Genomic DNA, 19,181 nt, shown 5'->3' with positions numbered 1-19,181 from the left:
GTTTGTCCTTGTTGCTGTATTACATTTTGTTACCTTAAACTATGGCAGATGAATCTTAAATCTTTATATAGACTAAGGATTTAAGGCTTTGTTCCATGAATCTTACAATTCTCAAAAACGGTAATTTTAAATTTCAGGATTTAGTTTGGATTATAGTCCCTAGATTTCTAAATTAGCAAAAGTATATTTCAGTCATTTTGGTAGTGGAGTTTAAATATGTAATGTTAACAATTTACTATTTGATTGTTCTTTGTGCTTGATTGAGATCTTTTTTTTTTTTTTTTGACAGCCCTATTTAAGATAGAACACGCACAGAAACTCACATTCTGTCTTCCCTGCTTTAATTCTTTCTATAGTGTTAACTTTTTAGATAAAAGTCACCCTTTTCAAAAAAAAGAGACAGGGTCTTGGGCTGGAGTGCAGTGGCACAATCATGGCCCCCTGTAGCCTTTAACTCCTGGGATCAAGGAATCCTCCCACTTCAGCCTGCTGAGTAGCTGGGATTACTGTGTGTGCCACCAAGCACTATTTTGTTTTTTAAGAGATGGGGTCTTGCTGTGTTGCCCAGGCTGTTCTCAAGCTTCCTGGTCTCAAGCAATCCTCTGCCTCCCAAAGTGCTGGAATGTTTTACAGCCACTTTGGGAGCCACTACACCTGGCCAAAAGTCACCTTTTGAAGTGTACAATTTAAGACTTTCTTACATTTCTCAAAGTTATGCAACCATCATCACTCTTAAAATTCTTGAACATTTTCATCACCCCAAAAAGAAACTCTATTGTTATTAGTCATCATTTTCTTCTTTCCTCCCAAATTCCTCAGTCCTAGGCAGCCACTGTTGTCTCTAGTTTCTTTTTTCTGTTCTTTTTTTTTTTTTGATACAGTCTTGCTCTGTCACCCAGGCTGGAGTGCAGTGGCGCATTCTCAGCTCAATGCACCCTCCGCCTCCCGGGTTCAGGTGATTCTCCTGCCTCAGCCTCCCCAAGTAGCTGGGATTACAGGCACCCACCACCACGACTGGCTAATTTTTGTATTTTTAGTAGAGATGGGGTTTCACCATATTGGCCAGGCTGGTCTCAAACTCTAGACCTCAGGTGATCCACCTGCTTTGGCCTCCCAAAGTGCTGAGATTACAGCTGCATGAGCCACCGTGCCCGGCCTAGATTTTCTCATTCTGGTCATTTCATATAAACAGGGTTATACAATTTGTTTTTCAGCGACTGGCTTCTACACTTGTTTTTGAGCATGTTTTGAGGCTTAGCATGCATCAGTGATTCGTTTTTATTGCTAAACAATATAGGTAATTGTATGGGTATACCACGTTTAAATTGTACATTCATCCGTTGGACATTTGGGTTGTTTCATTATTATGAATGATGTTGCTATAAACTTTCATGTGCAAGTTTTTGTATCAACATTTCCAGTTCTCTTGGGTATATACTTAGGGATGAAAGGCTGTATCACTTTGAGGAACTGCCAAACTCTTCTAAAGTAGCCTAACCATATTATGTATTACTGTTCCCACCAGCAGTGTCAGAGGATTCCAGTTTCTCCAATATCCTTGTGATCACTTGTTTCAGATTGGTTCTAGTCTTCCGAGTGGGTGTGAAGTATCTCATTATGGTTTTATTTTGCATTCCTATAATGACTAGTGATGTTGAGCACCTTTAAATGTGCTTATTGGCCATCTGTATGTCTTTGGAAAAATGTGTATTCAAATCCTCTGCCAATTTCTAAATTGGCTTACTTATAATTTTATTGTTGAGTTGCAAGTGTTTTAAATTTCAGGTACTACTTCTTTGTCAGATACATGAATTGTAAACATTTTCTCCTACCATTTTTCCCTTTCTTAGAAGTGTCTTTTGGAGCACAAAATTTTCAATTTTGATGAAGTCCACCTTTTCTATTCTTTAGTTGCTTGTGCTTTGGGTGTTATATCTAAGATAAACATTGCCTAACCCAAGTCATAAAGTTTTATACCTATTTTCTTCTAAGAGTTTTATGTTTTTAGCTCTTTCATTTAGGTCTTTGGTCTATTTTAATTTTTTTTATTGTGACTTAGGGCTCCAGCTTCATTCTTCTGCATGTGACTATCCAGTTGCTCAGCACCAAGACTTACGGTTTTGGGGGGATTTTTTGGTGGTTGTTTTTGAGACAGCATCACCCAGGCTGGAGAGCACTAGTGTGATCATAGTTCACCGCAGCCTTGGCCTGGGCTCAAACGATCCTCCCCGCCTCAGCCTCTCAAGTAGCTGGGACTAAAATGCATGCCACCACACCCAGCTAACTTTTTTTATTTTTAGTAGAGATGAGGTCTTGCTATGTTGCCAAAGCTAATCTCAAAACTCCTGAGCTCAGGTGATCCTCCTACCTCAGCCTCGCAAAGTGCTGGGATTACAGGTGTGAACCACCATGCCTGGCCTGTAGTTCTTACTCTTTATTTAGCACACTAAACATTTTGGTTGTTTATCTCCCTCTGTTAGAATGTGAAATTGGTCTGGGGTAGGTACACGTAGGCGGAGATGTCAGGAGGTTGAGAGTGTGGGGTAGGAATTTAGGACAGGTCATGCTATATGGGTGTCTAGACTGACAAAGGAACAAATTAGGTCACGATCTCAAGTTAGGGAGTGGAAACAAATTAATGGGGGTAGATCGAAAGGAGAACCAAGAAGTTAGAAAATCATATGGACAGGTGTTCTAATAACTAGCATCCTGAAACTGCAGGTTTGTAATGGTTTTAATTCACCAGTTACTACAACTGGTACTAATGGGGCCTGCAGAATGCAAGCAAGTTATGAATTGCTTCTCCTAGGCTTGAAATAAAGATAATGAATATTATGAGTGATATATTGAGTAAGAAATAATTGCTTATTTTATCTTTTTGACACAGTTTCACTCTGTCACCCAGGCTGGAGTGCAGTGACACGATCCCAGCTCACCACAACCTCTGCCTTCCAGGTTTGAACAATTCTCATGCCTCAGGCTCCCCAGTAGCTGGGATTACAGGCGCATGTCACCACGCCCGGCTAATTTTTTTTTTTTGTATTAGTGGAGACGGTTTTCCCATGTTGTCCAGGCTGGTCTTGAACTTCTGACCTCAAGTGATCTGCCCACCTCGGCCTCCCAAAGTGCTGAGATTACAGGTATGAGCCATCACACCTGGCCTTAGAAATAATTGCTTTAAATAATCATATTTGTATTATCTAAAATAGGAATTACGTTCACATCAGGAATTTAGGATATACATAAAAGTAATCATTAAGGCAGTTCAATTCTTTTGAATCTGCAGCCCAAGTGGGAACTGGAATTCTAAATAATTGGATATTGTCGGGCGCAGTGGCTCACGCCTGTAATCCCAGCACTTTGGGAGGCCGAGACGGGTGGATCACGAGGTCAGGAGATGGAGACCACGGTGAAACCCCGTCTCTACTAAAAATACAAAAAATTAGCCGGGCGCGGTGGCGGGCGCCTGTAGTCCCAGCTACTCCGGAGGCTGAGGCAGGAGAATGGCGTGAACCCGGGAGGCGGAGCTTGCAGTGAGCCAAGATCGCGCCACTGCCCTTCAGCCTGGGCGACAGAGCGAGACTCTGTCTCAAAAAAAAAAAAAAAAAAAAAAAAAATTGGATATAGTAATACAGACGATGGGTAGGATTTAAGTCATTCACTTTAAAAGTCTTTTTAATCCCTCAACCTAACTGTTCAGGGATCCAGTCAAAGCATGCCCCAAGAAACCTCTGTAAAATGGTTCATCTCCAATATGATGGAGAGTAGCACCCAGCCTTCGCAATTTTAATCATAAGAAGTGGGGCAACTCTGTAAGATATGTCCATGGTTCTCAAACTGCTGCATTTTAGAATAACCTGGGAATCATTAAAAAAAAAAAAAAAAAAAAAAAACTCGCTGGGTGTGGTGGCTCCCGCCTGTAACCCCTGCACTTTAGGAGACCGAGGTGGGCAGATCACCTGAGGTCAGGAGTTCAAGACCAGCCTGGCCAACACGGTGAAACCCCGTCTCTACTAAAAATACAAAAATTAGCCGGGAACGGTGGTGGACGCCTGTAGTCCCAGCTACTCAGGGGGCTGAGGCAGGAGAATCACTTGAACCTGGGAGGCGGAGCTTGCAGTGAGCCGAGATGGCACCATTGCACTCCAGCCTGGGCTACAGATCAAGACTCTGTCTCAAAAAAAAAAAAAAAAAAAAAAAAGTGATGCCCGACTCCCACATCCAGACATTCTGAATTAATTGGTATGGAGTGTGACCGGAGCAGAGGAATGTTTTTTCAAGTCCCACAATTCTAATGTGCAGCAAAATCTGGGAACCAATGGGTTATGTCAAAAAATGATAAATTATTTCTCTAGTAGGCAGTTGGAAGACAACCATAGGGGTAGCTCAAGCAGGAAATCCCTTAAATTGCATTCTTAGACCAGAAAGGATTATCATATTCCTAAATGCATTTTTGGATACTGTTAAATGAGGGAAAGTGGATACTGAAGTTGGAGGGAAAGACTTGTCAACTGAAATACTAAATTTTTTGGATTTTTTACAAAACTACACATTTTTGTAGTTCAGTAGTTATCGGTATATAAAGACCATTTTTAATATCTCATCTGTCATTTCTTAGATAACTGCCTCATCATCAATGTAACTTCTGTAGCTACTCGTTATCCTTCTCCAACAATGCTTCCATGATGTTTGACTTGTCTTTTGACAGCAGATCTGACCATTCCTGAGTTTACTCACTGTAAATGTTAATCTGCCTTACACTACCCCTGGCCACTTTAAATTTGCCCTTTCATTATGTTGCTCAGTTATAGCACCTCTGGGTTTTAAGAGTTTCTTTAGAATTCTGCTATTCTCCCTGGTGACTATGAATTCAACCATAATTAATTAACCTTACCAGAGATAAGCTTTGGCAGCCGCAGAATCATATAGCTCATCTATTTAGGAATCAGAACCTCAGGCCAAGTGTAGCTTGTACCACCTACACACTCTGGGTCTGTGACTCACCTTACTTACCAGTTCCTGCCTTTTAAAGATCATGTAGGTTATACTTAAGCATCTTTTCATAATGAGGTGTGGGCACAGACTGGAATCTCTTAGGTTTGTCTTTGGTTTTATTATAACTTGCTGGGACTACTATGGCTTCCTTCCTGGATTTCTCTGATTTTACAGTTCAAATGTATGTCTTTAATTAGAACCTGAATTAAACAAGGAAGTTAGGGACTCCCAACCTCAGTGGCATCATGGTAATGGGGGTGAGGAGGAGGTTGCAAGTTCCCATTATATTCTTTTGTTCTGTCCTGACATCCTCTTCTTTTTTAAAAACCTTAGCTCCAGCTGGCAAAAGTGTTAAATCACTTACTGGAATTTTAAAAAATTGTATAGTTTTTAACCTTGAGCCAGGCAACAGGTAACAAATTGTTGACTCGTTTAATCCTGAAAGCCCCTTAAAGAGGAGAAAATAGGTTCTGAAAAGTTAAATAGTTTGCCTGGAGTCATAGCTAGTAATGAAAGAGCCAGGACTCCAACCCAGGTGTTTTGGCTCCAGCATGTTTTTAACCATGAGGCTTTGCTTCCACTCTTCACCTTAGATTTAAGTAAGGGTAGAGAAGGAACATGAGAACCAAATGCTCCTTCGAAATGACTTGAAAATGCTGTTTGCCCTGTTCCCATCCCAAGGTCAGCAGGGATGCATCAGAGCCTGACTTCTTCAGTCTCCCCTCAAAGCAGCAGAAATTTTTTTTTTTTTTTTTCTGAGACGGAGTCTCCCTGTCGCCCAGGCTGGAGTGCAGTGGCACAATCTCGGCTCACTGCAACCTCCACCTCCCGGGTTCAAGTGATTCTCCTGTCTTAGCCTCCCGAGTAGCTGGGACTACAGATGCCCACCGCCACTCCCAGCTAATTTTTGTATTTTTAATAGAGATGAGATTTCACCATGTTGGCCAGGCTGGTCTTGAACTCCTGACCTCGGCCTCGGCCTCCCAAAGTGCTAGGATTACAGGTGTGAGCCACCATGCCCAGCCAAAACTTGATAATTTCCATTGCAGATTTCCAAATGTTAAACAAGCATGGGATGGCTCTGCTTAATGCTACTACTTGTCATGCCAGACTGCCATTGACTCTACTGGGGATGGTGCCATGTGAGGGAGGCTGAAGAAGAGATGTGGAGCCAGTGAATGAGACATAGGGTTTATTGTGGACTTACATTACACAACAGTCCAGGAGCAGTGGGCTGGACAGGAAAGTTGCTTTTTTTTTTTTTTTTTTTTTTTTTTTTTGAGACAGAGTCTTGCTCTGTCACCCAGGCTGGAGTGCAGTGGCGATCTCAGCTCAATGCAAGCTCTGCCTCCCGGGTTCACGCCATTCTCCTGCCTCAGCCTCCCCAGCAGCTGGGACTACAGGCGCCTGCCACCACGCCTGGCTAATTTTTGTGTGTGTGTATTTTTAGTAGAGACGGGGTTTCACCGTGTTAGCCAGGGTGGTCTCGATCTCCTGACCTCATGATCCGCCTGCCTTGGCCTCCCAAAGTGCTGGGATTACAGGCATGAGTCACCGCACATGGCCAAAAATTGCTACTGTTTTTTAAAAGCATGCAGTTTAACATGTCATTTTCACGTAGCAACCTCTACCTAGCAACTTCCACTTAACCCAATACAAAGGGCCACCATCCCCTATACAGCCTGCATTCCAAGGAATGGGGCAGGGGTATGGACATCCGTCATTGATAAGGAGTGAGTCTGGATTGGCCACTCCTGGATTCCTTAACTTGGAACTCCAAACATACATTCTTCTTAGACCACGGGGTCACTTCCCAGGGTATGCCTGAGTTGTTGTCAAGTATGTCTGCCATAGACTGCTACTCAGGATGGTAGAAAAGGAGCTGAGTGGCAGGGCACAGTGGCTCACACCTGTAATCCCAGCACTTTGAGAGGCTGAGGCGGGCAGATCACTTGAGGTTGGAAGTTTGAGACCAGCCCGGCCAACATGGCAAAACCTCATCTCTACAAAAATAGAAAAGTTAGCTGGGCCTGGTGGCATGCATCTGTAATCCCAGCTACTCAAGAGCCTGAGGCAGGAGAATGGCTTGAACCCAGGAGGCAGAGGTTGCAGTGAGCTGAGATCATGCCACTGTACTCCAGCCTGGGCAACAAGAGCGAGGCTCCGTCTCAAAAAAAAAAAAAAAAAAAAAAAATGAGCTGGGTGCCTTGCTTGTTGACAGATCTAGATTTTAAAATCTTTTTAGGGATAGAAAATAAGGATCCGTCAACTATGGCCCACTGCTTATTTTTGTATGGCCTCAAGCTAAGAATGATTTTTATGTCTTGAAGGGTCAGAAGGAAACGAAGCCCTGATACAAAGCAGCCTGTATTAAAGCACTTGGTGAGAGGTGTAACTGTGAAATAATAGTTTTGCATTAGAGCAGTGGTTTGTGACTTTTGGGTGGAAAGTCACAGATCCAAACTCTAGAATTATGAACTCTACCCTAAAAATGCTCATATACAAAACAGCCTGTTCCATTCCCAGGCATCTCAGGCCCCAAAGAAAGAACCTTATTACTGTTAATATTGTCACTGGTCTGCTCAGGCTGCCACAAAATAACATCACAAGCTGAGTGGCTTAAACAGAAATTTATTTTCTCACAGTTCTGGAGGTTGGAAATCCAAAATCAAGGAGACAGCCGGGGTTGGTATCTGGTGAGACATTTCTTCCTGGTGTGTAGACAGATAGCTGCCCTCCCCGTGTCCTCACAGGGCTTTTCCTCCATGCAGGCAAACTCCTGGTGTGCCTCCCTCTTCTTACCAGGACACTAGTCCTGTTAGGTTAGGGACTCATTCTTATGACCTCATTTAATCCCCTTATAAAGGCTCTGTCTACAGTCACATAGCAGGTTAGGCTTTAACCTGTGAATTTTAGGGGGACAAGCTCAGTCCTTAACAGTGTAAATACTAAATCTGAGTATAATTGAGTACTGTATTTACAGTAAGGATTCCTACCTCTTCAAGTGCTAAGAGACCATGTGTTCCAGGTGGTTTGTTGCTGAATCCTAGGCACAGGTTGAGGATTCCTACCTGTTGAATTAACGAATGTTGGTGAGCTCAGACTAACGCACAAGAAAATTCGTGGAGGGAGAAAGGTGATAATTTAAATATCACATTAAAATACTGTAGCAATTCAGAAAAGAAACTCAAACTAATCTAATCAAGGCAAGTTCTGCCCCCTCCCCTTTTTAAACAAGACTACCTATGCTTGGAATGATTTGTATATAAGAGGATATTGTTGCTGGCATTAGGACATTTACACATTAACAGCCAAAGCCAGAGTTCATGTGGCTTATACAGGGTATGGGCAGATGCTGGAAAGTTAGGAGAAACTGAGACCTGGAGCCTTAAATGGTAAACTGTGTGTCTAAGTTTGAACTGGAAAACCATTCATAATTTTGGCAGAAAAGAAAGTGGTATATTAGGTAATTTAAAAAGTAACTATTTCAGCCAGGCGCGGTGGCTCACGCTTGTAATCCCAGCACTTTGGGAGGCCGCGGCGGGCGGATCACGAGGTCAGGAGATCGAGACCATGATGAAACCCCGTCTCTACTAAAAATACAAAAAATTAGCCGGACGTGGTGGCGGGCGCCTGTAGTCCCAGCTACTTGGAGAGGCTGAGGCAGGAGAATGGCGTGAACCCGGGAGGCGGAGCTTGCAGTGAGCCGAGATTGCGCCACTGCACTCCAGCCTGGGTGACAGAGTGAGACTCTGTCTCCAAAAAAAAAAAATAAAAGGAATAAAAAGTAACTATTTCAAAGAATTTTTTTTTTTTTTTGAGATAGAGTCTCACTCTGTCACCCAGGCTAGAGTGCAGTGGTGCGATCTCAGCTCACTGCAACCTCCACCTCCTGGTTCAAGTGATTCTCCTGCCTCAGCCTCCCGTGTAGCTGGGATTACAGGCACGTGCCAGCACACCTGGCTAATTTTTGTATTTTTAGTAGAGATGGAGCTTCGCCATGTTGGCCAGGCTGGTCTCGAACTCCTGACCTCAAGTGATCTGCCCACCTTGGCCTCCCAAAGTGCTGGGATTACAAGCGTGAGCCACTGTGCCTGGCCTATTTCAAAGAATTCTGAGTAATAAAATTCAGGGAAACGTACTACAATCTACAAAATTATTCAGCTAAAATAAAATAGCTCTGATAAAGACAGGCCCATGTGGTTTTTTGTTTGGTGGGAGGGAGACAGTTTACATCATAATGCTACCTATTTCTCTATGTAGAATTTGTATTGTCCTAAGCTGTGAACTAGCTCAAAGCTGAAAACTCTGAAGGACCAATCCTCTAGCAGCAGGGATACCTTCAATTCCATTTTGAAGAAAATCTGATGAAAATTTAAGGGATTTTGTGTCCAAGTTGAGCGCTCTCTCCTTCACTGTTTGAATCTGCCTTTCAAAAAGTCATTTGGAATCGAACGGTTTACATCAAAATTACAGTCGTAACGGATTCTAGTTTGTCCTTAAAATGAAATTAGGTGTATTTATAGAGAATTCTGGTAACGCATGTAGTATTAGGTGTTTAGGTTTAGCATAATAAAGGCTAATGCAATACAGAGTTCCAATAACAGTATGTTTTAATCTAATAGGGCAATATTCTAAATAACAAACATCAGAAATGTTAACAAGCAATTCATTTTTTTTTTTGAGACAGGGTCTCATTCTGCCACCCAGACTGCAGTTGCAGTGGCATGATTTCAGCTCACCGCAACCTCTGCCTCCTGAGTTCAAGTAATTCTCGTGCCTCAGCCTCCCAAGTAGCTGGGACTACAGGCATCAGACACCACGCCCAGCTAATTTTTTGCTATTTTTTGTAGAGATGGAGTTTCGCCATGTTGTCCAGGCTGGTCTTGAACTCCTGGGTTCAAGCAATCCACCCACCTTGGCCTCCCAAAGTGGTGGGATTACAAGCATGAGCCACCGTGCCTGGCCTGCAATTCTTTTTTTTTTTTTTTTGAGATGGAGTTTCGCTCTTGTTGCCCAGGCTGGAGTGCAATGGCGCGATCTCAGCTCACCACAACCTCTGCCTCCCGGGTTCAAGCGATTCTCCTGCCTCAGCCTCCTGAGTAGCTGGGATTACAGGCATGTGCCAACACACTTGGCTAATTTTTTGTATTTTTAATACAGATGGGGTTTCTCCATGTTGGTCAGGCTGGTCTCAAACTCCTGACCTCAGATGATTCGCCTGCCTCAGCCTCCCAAAGTGCTGGGATTACAGGCATGAGCCACCGCACCCAGGCCCCTGCAATTCATTTTTTAAGTTACATAAATGTTTTGTTGCTTCAACAGAAGAACAGATGCCAGGGTGCTCTTTTAAAAAATTTATCTATGTAAACACATCTTAATACTAATTTGAGTTACTACTTTTATTCTTTATTATCACATTTTCCAAGTTTTGCGCACCCAAACTTGGCAAACATCATGGAGATTTGTACAAACATACACATACATATATACACACATATTTATAGCCCCAGCCTCCTCATTAAACCTTGTGCTCAGGCTCCTGTTAAAAGAGGTAAAATGGTGAGAAGATAAAAATCAGGGAAAACATGAATAAATGCTGATTGACAAATCTTGTTATGAATTTGTAAGGCAGACATTTTAAAGCAAAATCCATTACCTTGCTAAAATTTCCACTAAGCTACAGCTTCAGATATTTACAAGAAAAATAAATATCTTTTAACAGACTTCAATGTGTTTTAACAGCAAGCTAGCTGAGGAGTTGTATTTTGTTGTTATTTCAGGTAACTTTTTATTAAGAAACAGTTAATATTTCAGTGATTACAATTTCAGGTGTTCAAAACTCAAGAAGGGTCATCATTATACTCTGAAGCAGAATTCTTCAGGTACTCATCTTTAAATTACTACCCAAATCTATCACAGTCACATTCAGGCTTTCAATTTTTAAAACATTTAATGTTTGGTAGCTAAAGGGTAGATGTGATTAGTGTACTCTAGGTCGTTTTATTTTATTTTTTTCTGTAGGAGCTTTCCTCTTTTGTGATAATCCAGTCCCAAGTTCCTTATTATTCTGAATAAATGAAATAGCTTCTGGTAGACAGTAATTTTCTACATGAGGAGGTGATTCCTATAAAAGGAAAAATAAGTGATTTTTTAAAATGATTTCAAACATTTACATGATCCGGTAATAGATTTTTTCTTTAAATCTCAGACCTCTCAGGGATGAATCTGACAAACTTAAAGGAAAATGCATATTCATTCCTAGGTTCCAGCAAATTAAACAAAACGGACCCTGTGGGACAAAGTCTCACCATTTTATCAGAGAAATACGTGTATAGCTCAGGTAGAGTGGGACTAACCCAGATCTTACAAACATTTCATATTGGTGTTTTTAATCCCCATTTTAGAGATAAAATAAAAAAGGTTAAATGAAAACAACCAATGTCACATAACTAGCAGGTAGCAAAGCCAAATTTCATAACTGATCTGACTCCGAAACCCTTGCATTTTCCCCCCACAACCATTTCCCAACATAGAAGAAATGGATCTTTTCCCCCTTATTATAAGCGTAATAAAACTTAATTTTCTAGCAATATGGCAGACTGGGCAACCTGAAAATGAATCACCACAAAATACCAAGTAAGTGCCTTTTGATTCAATGCTTCCATGGATAACAACTACAAATTCTGACCAAAATATATTAAAAGCAACCATAGAGCCTGGAGAATAAACAAACCAAGTAAATGGGGGGCTGGGGACACGAACACAGTGTATGAAGTAAACTGCCTGTTAAACAACACAGTACTCTTTGGAGGAGCAAAAGAACAACAGAATCTAGAGTTTCTTTTTTAGGGGGAGACAGGGGTCTTGCTGTGTTGCCCAGGCTAGTGGCTGGTCTCAAAAATGACACATTGAATACAAGGGAACAATTCAAATGACCATCACTGATTTCTCAACAGAAACAATGGAGGCCAGCAGACAGTGAAGTCTTTAATAGAAGAAAAAAACCTGTCAATCTATAATTCCGTATCCTGCAAAAATATCCTTCAAGAATGAAGGTAGAATAGACATTTCTTTTTTCTTTTCTCTTTTTTTTTTTGAGAAGGAGTCTTGCTCTTTCACCCAGGCTGGAGTGCAGTGGCGCGATCTCAGCTCACTGCAGGCTCCGCCCCCCGGGGTTCACGCCATTCTCCTGCCTCAGCTTCCCGCGTAGCTGGGACTACAGGCGCCCGCCACCTCACCCAGCTAATTTTTTGTATTTTTTTTTTAATAGAGACGGGGTTTCACTGTGTTAGCCAGGATGGTCTCGATCTCTTGACCTCGTGATCCGCCCGCTTCGGTCTCCCAAAGTGCTGGGGTTACAGGCGTGAGCCACCGCGCCCGGCCTTAGAATAGGCATTTCATACAACAGAAAGCTAGAATTGATCCCCAATCAAGCTGCACTCCAAAATAAAGTTAGTTCTTCAGGCTGAAGGAAAATGTTATCAGATGGAAACTCAGATCTTCAGGGAAAAATGACACTCAAAACTGGTATATATGAGGGTAATTATAAAATACTATTTTTTATTTTAGTTTCCTCAAAATGCACAGAATTGTTAAAAGCAAAACCTATTTAAAGTAAAATCTTGTTTGGGGCTACAAGATGTAGATGTAAAATATATGACAACTACTGCATAAAGCAGAGGTCAGCACACTTTCTGTAAAGGCTCAGACAGAAATATTTTAGATTTTGTGGGATAGATGATTTGTGCTGAAACTACTTAACTCTGCCATTATAGTGCAAAAACAGCCACAGAAAATACATAAATGAATGAGTATGGCTGTGTTTCAACAAATCTTTACTTATAAAATAGGCAGTGGGCCAGATTTGGCCAGGGGGCTATAGTTTACTGACCCCTGGTATAAAGGACAGGGGAAGCAAACAAACCAACTTGGATGCAATAGATCTACCTTTTTTCGATGTTTTTTTTTTTTTTTTTTTTTTTTTTTTTTTTTTTTTTGAGACAGAGTTTCGCTCTTGTCACCTAGGCTGGAGTGCAGAAGCACGATCTTGGCTCACTGCAGCCTCTGCCTCCCAGGTTCAAGTGATTCTCCTGCCTCAGCCTCCCAAACAGCTGGGATTACAGGTGTGTGCCACCACACCCAGCTAATTTTTGTATTTTTAGTAGAGACAGGGTTTCACCATATTGGCCAGGCTGGTCTCGAACTCCTGACCTCAGGTGATCCGCCCACCTCGGCCTCCCAAAGTGCTGGGATCACAGGTGTGAGCCGCCGTGCCCAGCCTCAGGAAGTAATTTGTAATCTACATATAAACACTTCTCCCTCCAAAAGGTAAATATATATTTGCTTTAGAAGGCCAATGGATAAAATAAAATTCTAAAAATATTAAACTAATACAAAAAAAGCCAAGAAAGAAAAGGAAGAACAAGGACAAAGAACAAATAGAAAACAAACAGCAAAAAACCCCATCCCTAAATCCAATCATATCAATAATTACATGATGGACTAAATACTGCAAAGAATAAAAAAGCAAGGCCCAACTATATCCTGTCTACAAGAAAGCCATTTTAAATACAAGACACAGACAAGTTTAAAATTAAAAACCATGCAAAGAGATATCATGACACAGAGTAAACAGGAAAAGGCGATATTAACCTCAGATAATGTACATTCAAGCCCAGAGATACATGTTATAACAAAGGATCAATATGTGAAAATCACAGAAATTATATATGGGTAAACAACTAGCAACAAGGTTTGAAATAAATGGGGTAAAAGCTGACAAAATTAAAGAGAAAAAACAGACAATTCCACAAACAGCTGGAGATTTTAGTAACAGTAATTGATATAACTAAACAAAAAAAACCACACACACAGAAAATCTGATCAACATTATCAACCATATTAACCTATTTGATATTTTCAGAACACAACACCCAACAGCTGCAGAATATAAAATCTTTCACATACATGATACGTTCATTAAGACAGATGAAGCTGGGTGATAAAACAAGTCTCGATAACTTTAAAAGAATTAAAATTATAGAGTATGTTCTGTGATTACAATGGAATTCAATGGGCAATCACAAATTAAAAAGATAGAAAAAAAAATCCTCTTATATTTAGGAACTAAACAACAGACTCCTAAATAAGCCAGTTATAAATGAACACAAGTTGCCAATATCAGGAATAAACTTATTTATTTATTTATTTATTTATTTTGAAATGGAGTCTTGCTCTGTTGCCCAGGCTGGAGTGCAGTGGCGTGATCTTGTCTCACTGCAACCTCTGCCTCCCGGGTTCAAGTGATTCTCCTGCCTCAGCCTCCCGAGTGGCTGGGACTACAGGCACACGCCACCACGCCCCACTAATTTTTTTGTATTTTTAGTAGAGATGGGGTTTCACTATGTTGGCCAGGCTGGTCTTGAACTCCTGACCTCAAGTGATCTGCCCACCTCAGCCTCCTAAACTGTTGAGATTACAGGCATGTGCTACCATGCCCAGCCAGGAATAAACTTATTACACTAAAAGGATAAGAAGAATATTATGAAGAACTTTATGCCAACAAATTTGATAAGATGAAATGGATATATTATTTGAAAAATACCAGTTATTAAAAACTGACATAAAATGAAACAGAAAATAGGAAAAGCTCTGTATCTAGTAAAGAAAACTTGTTATAAAAAACCACGTATAAAGAAAACTCCAGGCCGGGTGCAGTGGCTCACGCATGTAATCCCAGCACTTCGGGAGGCCGAGACGGGCGGATCACCTGAGGTCAGGAGCTTGAGACCAGCCTGGACAACATGGTTAAAACCTCATTTCTACTAAAAAATACAAAAATTAGCCAGGTGTGTTGGCTCATGCCTGTAATCCCAGTTACTTGGGAGACTGAGGCAGGAGAATCACTTGAACCTAGGAGGCAGAGGTTGCAGTGAGCTGATATTGCGCCACTGCACTCCAGGCTGGGCGACAGAGCGAGACTCCATCTAAAAAATAAAAAAAGAGAAAACTCCAGGCCAGGCGGCTCATGCCTATAATCCTAGGACTTTGGGAAGCCGAGGGGGATCACTTGAGCCCAGCATGGTGAAACCCCATCTCTACCAAAAATACAAAAATTAGCTAAGACTGGTGGCGTGTGCTTGTAGTCCCAGCTACCCGGGAGGCTGAGGTGGAAGGATCATTTGAGCACAGGAAGCGGAGGTTGCAGTGAGCTGAGATCATGCCATTGCACTCCAGTGTGGGCAACAGAGCCAGACCGTGTCTCAGAAAAAAAAGAAAACTCCAGACCTTCAAACATTCAAGGAAGAAACAGGCATCTTACACAAACTCTTCGAGAAAACCAAGGGAGCACTTCCCAACTTGTTTATGATGCCAGCAAAACGCTAATACCAAAAGATGACAAAAACATTACAAAAAAATGAGAATTACACACCAATATCCCACCGTGAAAATAATTTTAAAAATTCTTAATCAAATAAATCTAGCAATATATACAAAGATGAATATGGTGTGATCAAGTGGGATTGATACATGAAACTTCACATTTGAAAATGTATGCAATTCTCCATAGTAATAGAAGGAAAGAGAAAAACCTTATAACAACTCCAACAGAAGTAGAAAAAGACATTTAATAAAAGTTAACCCCAATTAATGATAAAAAAGAAATCTTAGTAAACTAGGAATAAAAGGGCTCTTCCTCAATCTGGAAAATAAATCTATGAAGACCCTATAGCTGGTGAAATACTGAACACTTTCCACCTAGGCTAGGGAATAAAGACAAGGAGGCCCAATCTCACCACTTCTATTCAGCAGCATACTTGAGGTCCTAGCCACATAAGACAACAAGAAATAAAAGGCATAAGGAAGGGAAAATCTACAAATCTCTTTTTACATAAAATGATTGCTCATGTAGGAAAGCCTAAGGTACTAATTGTACTAAGTGAATTTTATTAAGATCATAGGGTACAAAAGACTGACGGGCCAGGCACAGTGGCTCACACTTGTAATCCCAGTACTTTGGGAGGCCGAGGCAGGTGGATTGCTTGAGACCAGCCTGGGCAACCTGGTGAAACCCTATCTCTACCCCTTCCCCCTGCCAAAAAAAATTAGCTGGGCATGGTGGCACATGCCTGTAGTCCTAGCTACTTGGGAGGCTGAGGTGGATCTCTTGGGCCTGGGAGGCAGAGGTTGCAGTGAGCCAAGATCACGCCACTGCACTCCAGCCTGAGCAACAGAGTGAGACCTTGCCTCAAAATAGATAAATAATAATATATAAAATTTATATTCTTTTGGATTGGCAGCAAATTGTAGAAAAAAATCTAAATGTAAATCTAAAAATTTTCATTTACAATAGCATCACAAAATAGGAATAAATTTAACAAAAGATAGGGAAGTTCCCTTACTGAAAAACCACAAAATGTTGCTGAGAGAAATTAAAGAAGACCTAAATAGAGACATTCTAGGTTTATGGAATAGAATGCTCAATACTGTAAAGATGTTAACTGTCCCCAGGTTGGTCTACAGAGTCAGTGCAATCCTAATCTTAACCACTCTAGGCCTTTTTTTTTTTTTTTTGTGGAAACTAACAAGCTGAGTCTAAAGTCCATATGGAAATGCAAAGGACATGGAATAGCTAAATAACCTTGAAAAAGACAACTAAAATTGTAGTCTTAATACTAGCTTCAAAAGTTGCTGTACAGCTACAGTAATCGAGACACAGTAGGAAAGGTATCAACAAGTAGATAATGAAACAGAATAGAGACTTACAAAAATACAATCATTTGATTTTTTACCAAGATGCCAAAGCTTTTGTGGGAAAGGAAAATCTGTTCAACAAATGGTGCTAGAACACCTAGATATCTATATGGAAAAAAATCAACCCTAGTCCATACCTCATAGCATTAAGAAAAATTAATTTGTAATAGGTCATAGAGCTAAACATAAAAGCTAAAACAGTAACTTTTCAGAAAAAATATTAGAGAATACACACACACACACACCCCAACAAACGAACAAACAAAACAAAGAGACCATGAAAGAAAAAGTGCTCAATGTCATTAATCATCAGGGAAATACAAATTACAAACACTTTGTACAAATTACAATGTGCTCCCACTATAAACCTACCACATGGCTAAAAATCAAATGACTGTCAACACTAAATGTTGGCAAAAATATGGAATAACTGGAAGGCTTACACAGATTGAGTATCCCTTATCTGAAGTGCTTAGAATCAGAAGTATTTCAGATTTTGGAATATTTATATTTACTGGTTGAGCATCTGAGACCCAGAAATCAGAAATGTTTAGGATTTTGTACCATTTCTAACTTTTGGATTTGGGATGCTCAATCTGTATATTATTGGTGGAAAGTGTAAAATGGTAAAAATCCCTGTATATTTTTAGTAGCTTTACTAATGATAACCAAGATGACAAACAGCTACTAAAAATATACAGGCTTTTTTATGGACATATTTTTTCATTTTTCCTGGGTAAAAAGGACAGAATTGCTGTGTAATAGAATCAGTAAATATTTCGTTTTTTCAGAAGCTGCCAGGCCTTTTGCCAAAGGGATTTTTACCATTTTACACTTCCCACCAATAATGTACAGATTGAGCATCTCAAATCCAAAAGTTAGAAATGGTACAAAATCCTAAACTTTTGAGCACTGAGGTGATGCTCAACGGAAGTGCTTATTGGAGCATTTCTGATTCCAGGAGTCCAAGGGTCCATCAATAGGAAAATGAACAAACTATGGTATATTCAGACAAAGAAATACTATTCAGCAATAAAAAGGAATGAACTACTGGTATACACTACAACTTGAATGAATGTCAAAGACATCACGTTGAGTGAAAACCTTAGATAAAATCGTGGATACTAATCAGTATGCCCTCTGCTCTATAATGGCTTCACATTTATGTTTTAGGCATTCTATTAAATCCTGGGCAATCTCCAAACACAGCAGCAAAATCACAAAGCTGACTTTGAGTTTTGGCCTCCCCTTATTTCTATATCATCCCAGTTGAAATCCGTCATAGATTATGATTATGAAATCTAATCCTTATGATTATGTGTCATGCCTGCTGATTCCTGATGGCCTTTTGAGCACTCTGGTGTCAGAAGATTTGTCTTACCCCATTCAAATTACACAACACAGGCCAATTCTGAATATGAGAGTAGTAAGCCCACCATATAGCAAATGCTTAAATTTACCACAGTGTCTAACATAGGTATTTGATGTATATGAAAGCAAACAGTCAAGAAAACTAAAGGACCTTGGATAAATGTTTCTCCTTGGACTCCTGGAATCAATTTCTGCTTTCTTTATATTCCAATATTTTAAAGGGTATTTTTAAAGCCTTTAGAGGTACCTAGATTTTTATACTCTTCTCATATTTAACTTCCAAGCTAAATGTTTACATAATATGTTCATTACAATAAAAAACACAAATAGAATAAAACTGAAAGGGCTGGAATAGAGGAGAATAACAGGAGACTAATGTTCTACTAATCATGAGCTGAAGGTTTTGTTGTGCAGTTACTTATCTATGCATATTAACATATCTCTGGTAATGAAGAGGTCAAGGATAGAATCTCACAAACCTGCATGAGATAATCAGCAATGTATTCTGTTCTCAAGCAGTACACGTTCTGGGCAGCAGCTTCTGCTATATTAACTCCTGAGTCATCTGGTTTCAGTTTATTCAAGTCAGAAAAAAGATGTGTGGCCTCTTTAAATAAAGGTACAGAATGACCAGGTAACACCTAATGAAAAAACAAGTAGTATCACAATCTACCAGTATTCCAAAGTAGTTCAGCCATATAATGTGTACTTAAGGATTACCATTTCAAAAAGTAGAGAAAATGAAGAACTCATAGCAATCTTGGTTAGATAATTATTTATGTAAAAAGGTCAGTAAATTAATTTGATACAAACCTTTGCTCCTCCTGACTGAAGAAGGCGTTTGAAGCCTGCTTCTCGAGACTGATCCACATGTAAAATAACCTTCCACCCACTAAATGCTCCCTACAAATAAAAAATAATCAGTGGTGAAATCATTTGGAAAATAACAAAATAATACAGATAATGCATGATTTTATCTGTAGACTTAGTTTTGTCAATAAATCTTATAAACTTTACTTTTGCCACAGTATAATTATCTCTGGTCAGAACACTGAAAC

At 40.3% G+C, this 19,181-nt stretch overlaps 1 protein-coding gene across 1 annotated transcript in view; it reads right to left on the bottom strand.

The window, feature by feature from the left end:
* Positions 1-10,372: 10,372 nt before the first annotated feature.
* TOPBP1 (DNA topoisomerase II binding protein 1) overlaps positions 10,373-19,181 on the bottom strand; it is a 62,038-nt gene continuing 53,229 nt past the window's right edge. The window contains exons 26-28 of the mRNA XM_003265238.4: positions 18,937-19,026; positions 18,603-18,764; positions 10,373-11,122 (exon numbers count right to left, since the gene is read on the bottom strand). Of these exons, the coding sequence (XP_003265286.1) occupies positions 10,979-11,122; positions 18,603-18,764; positions 18,937-19,026 (396 nt within the window). The 3' untranslated portion in view covers positions 10,373-10,978. The remainder of the gene's footprint in view (positions 11,123-18,602; positions 18,765-18,936; positions 19,027-19,181) is intronic.

This window comes from Nomascus leucogenys, chromosome 8 (assembly GCF_006542625.1).
Source record: "Nomascus leucogenys isolate Asia chromosome 8, Asia_NLE_v1, whole genome shotgun sequence".
Classification (NCBI taxonomy): Eukaryota; Metazoa; Chordata; class Mammalia; order Primates; family Hylobatidae; genus Nomascus; species Nomascus leucogenys.
This window is presented reverse-complemented; position numbering and strand designations above follow the sequence as displayed.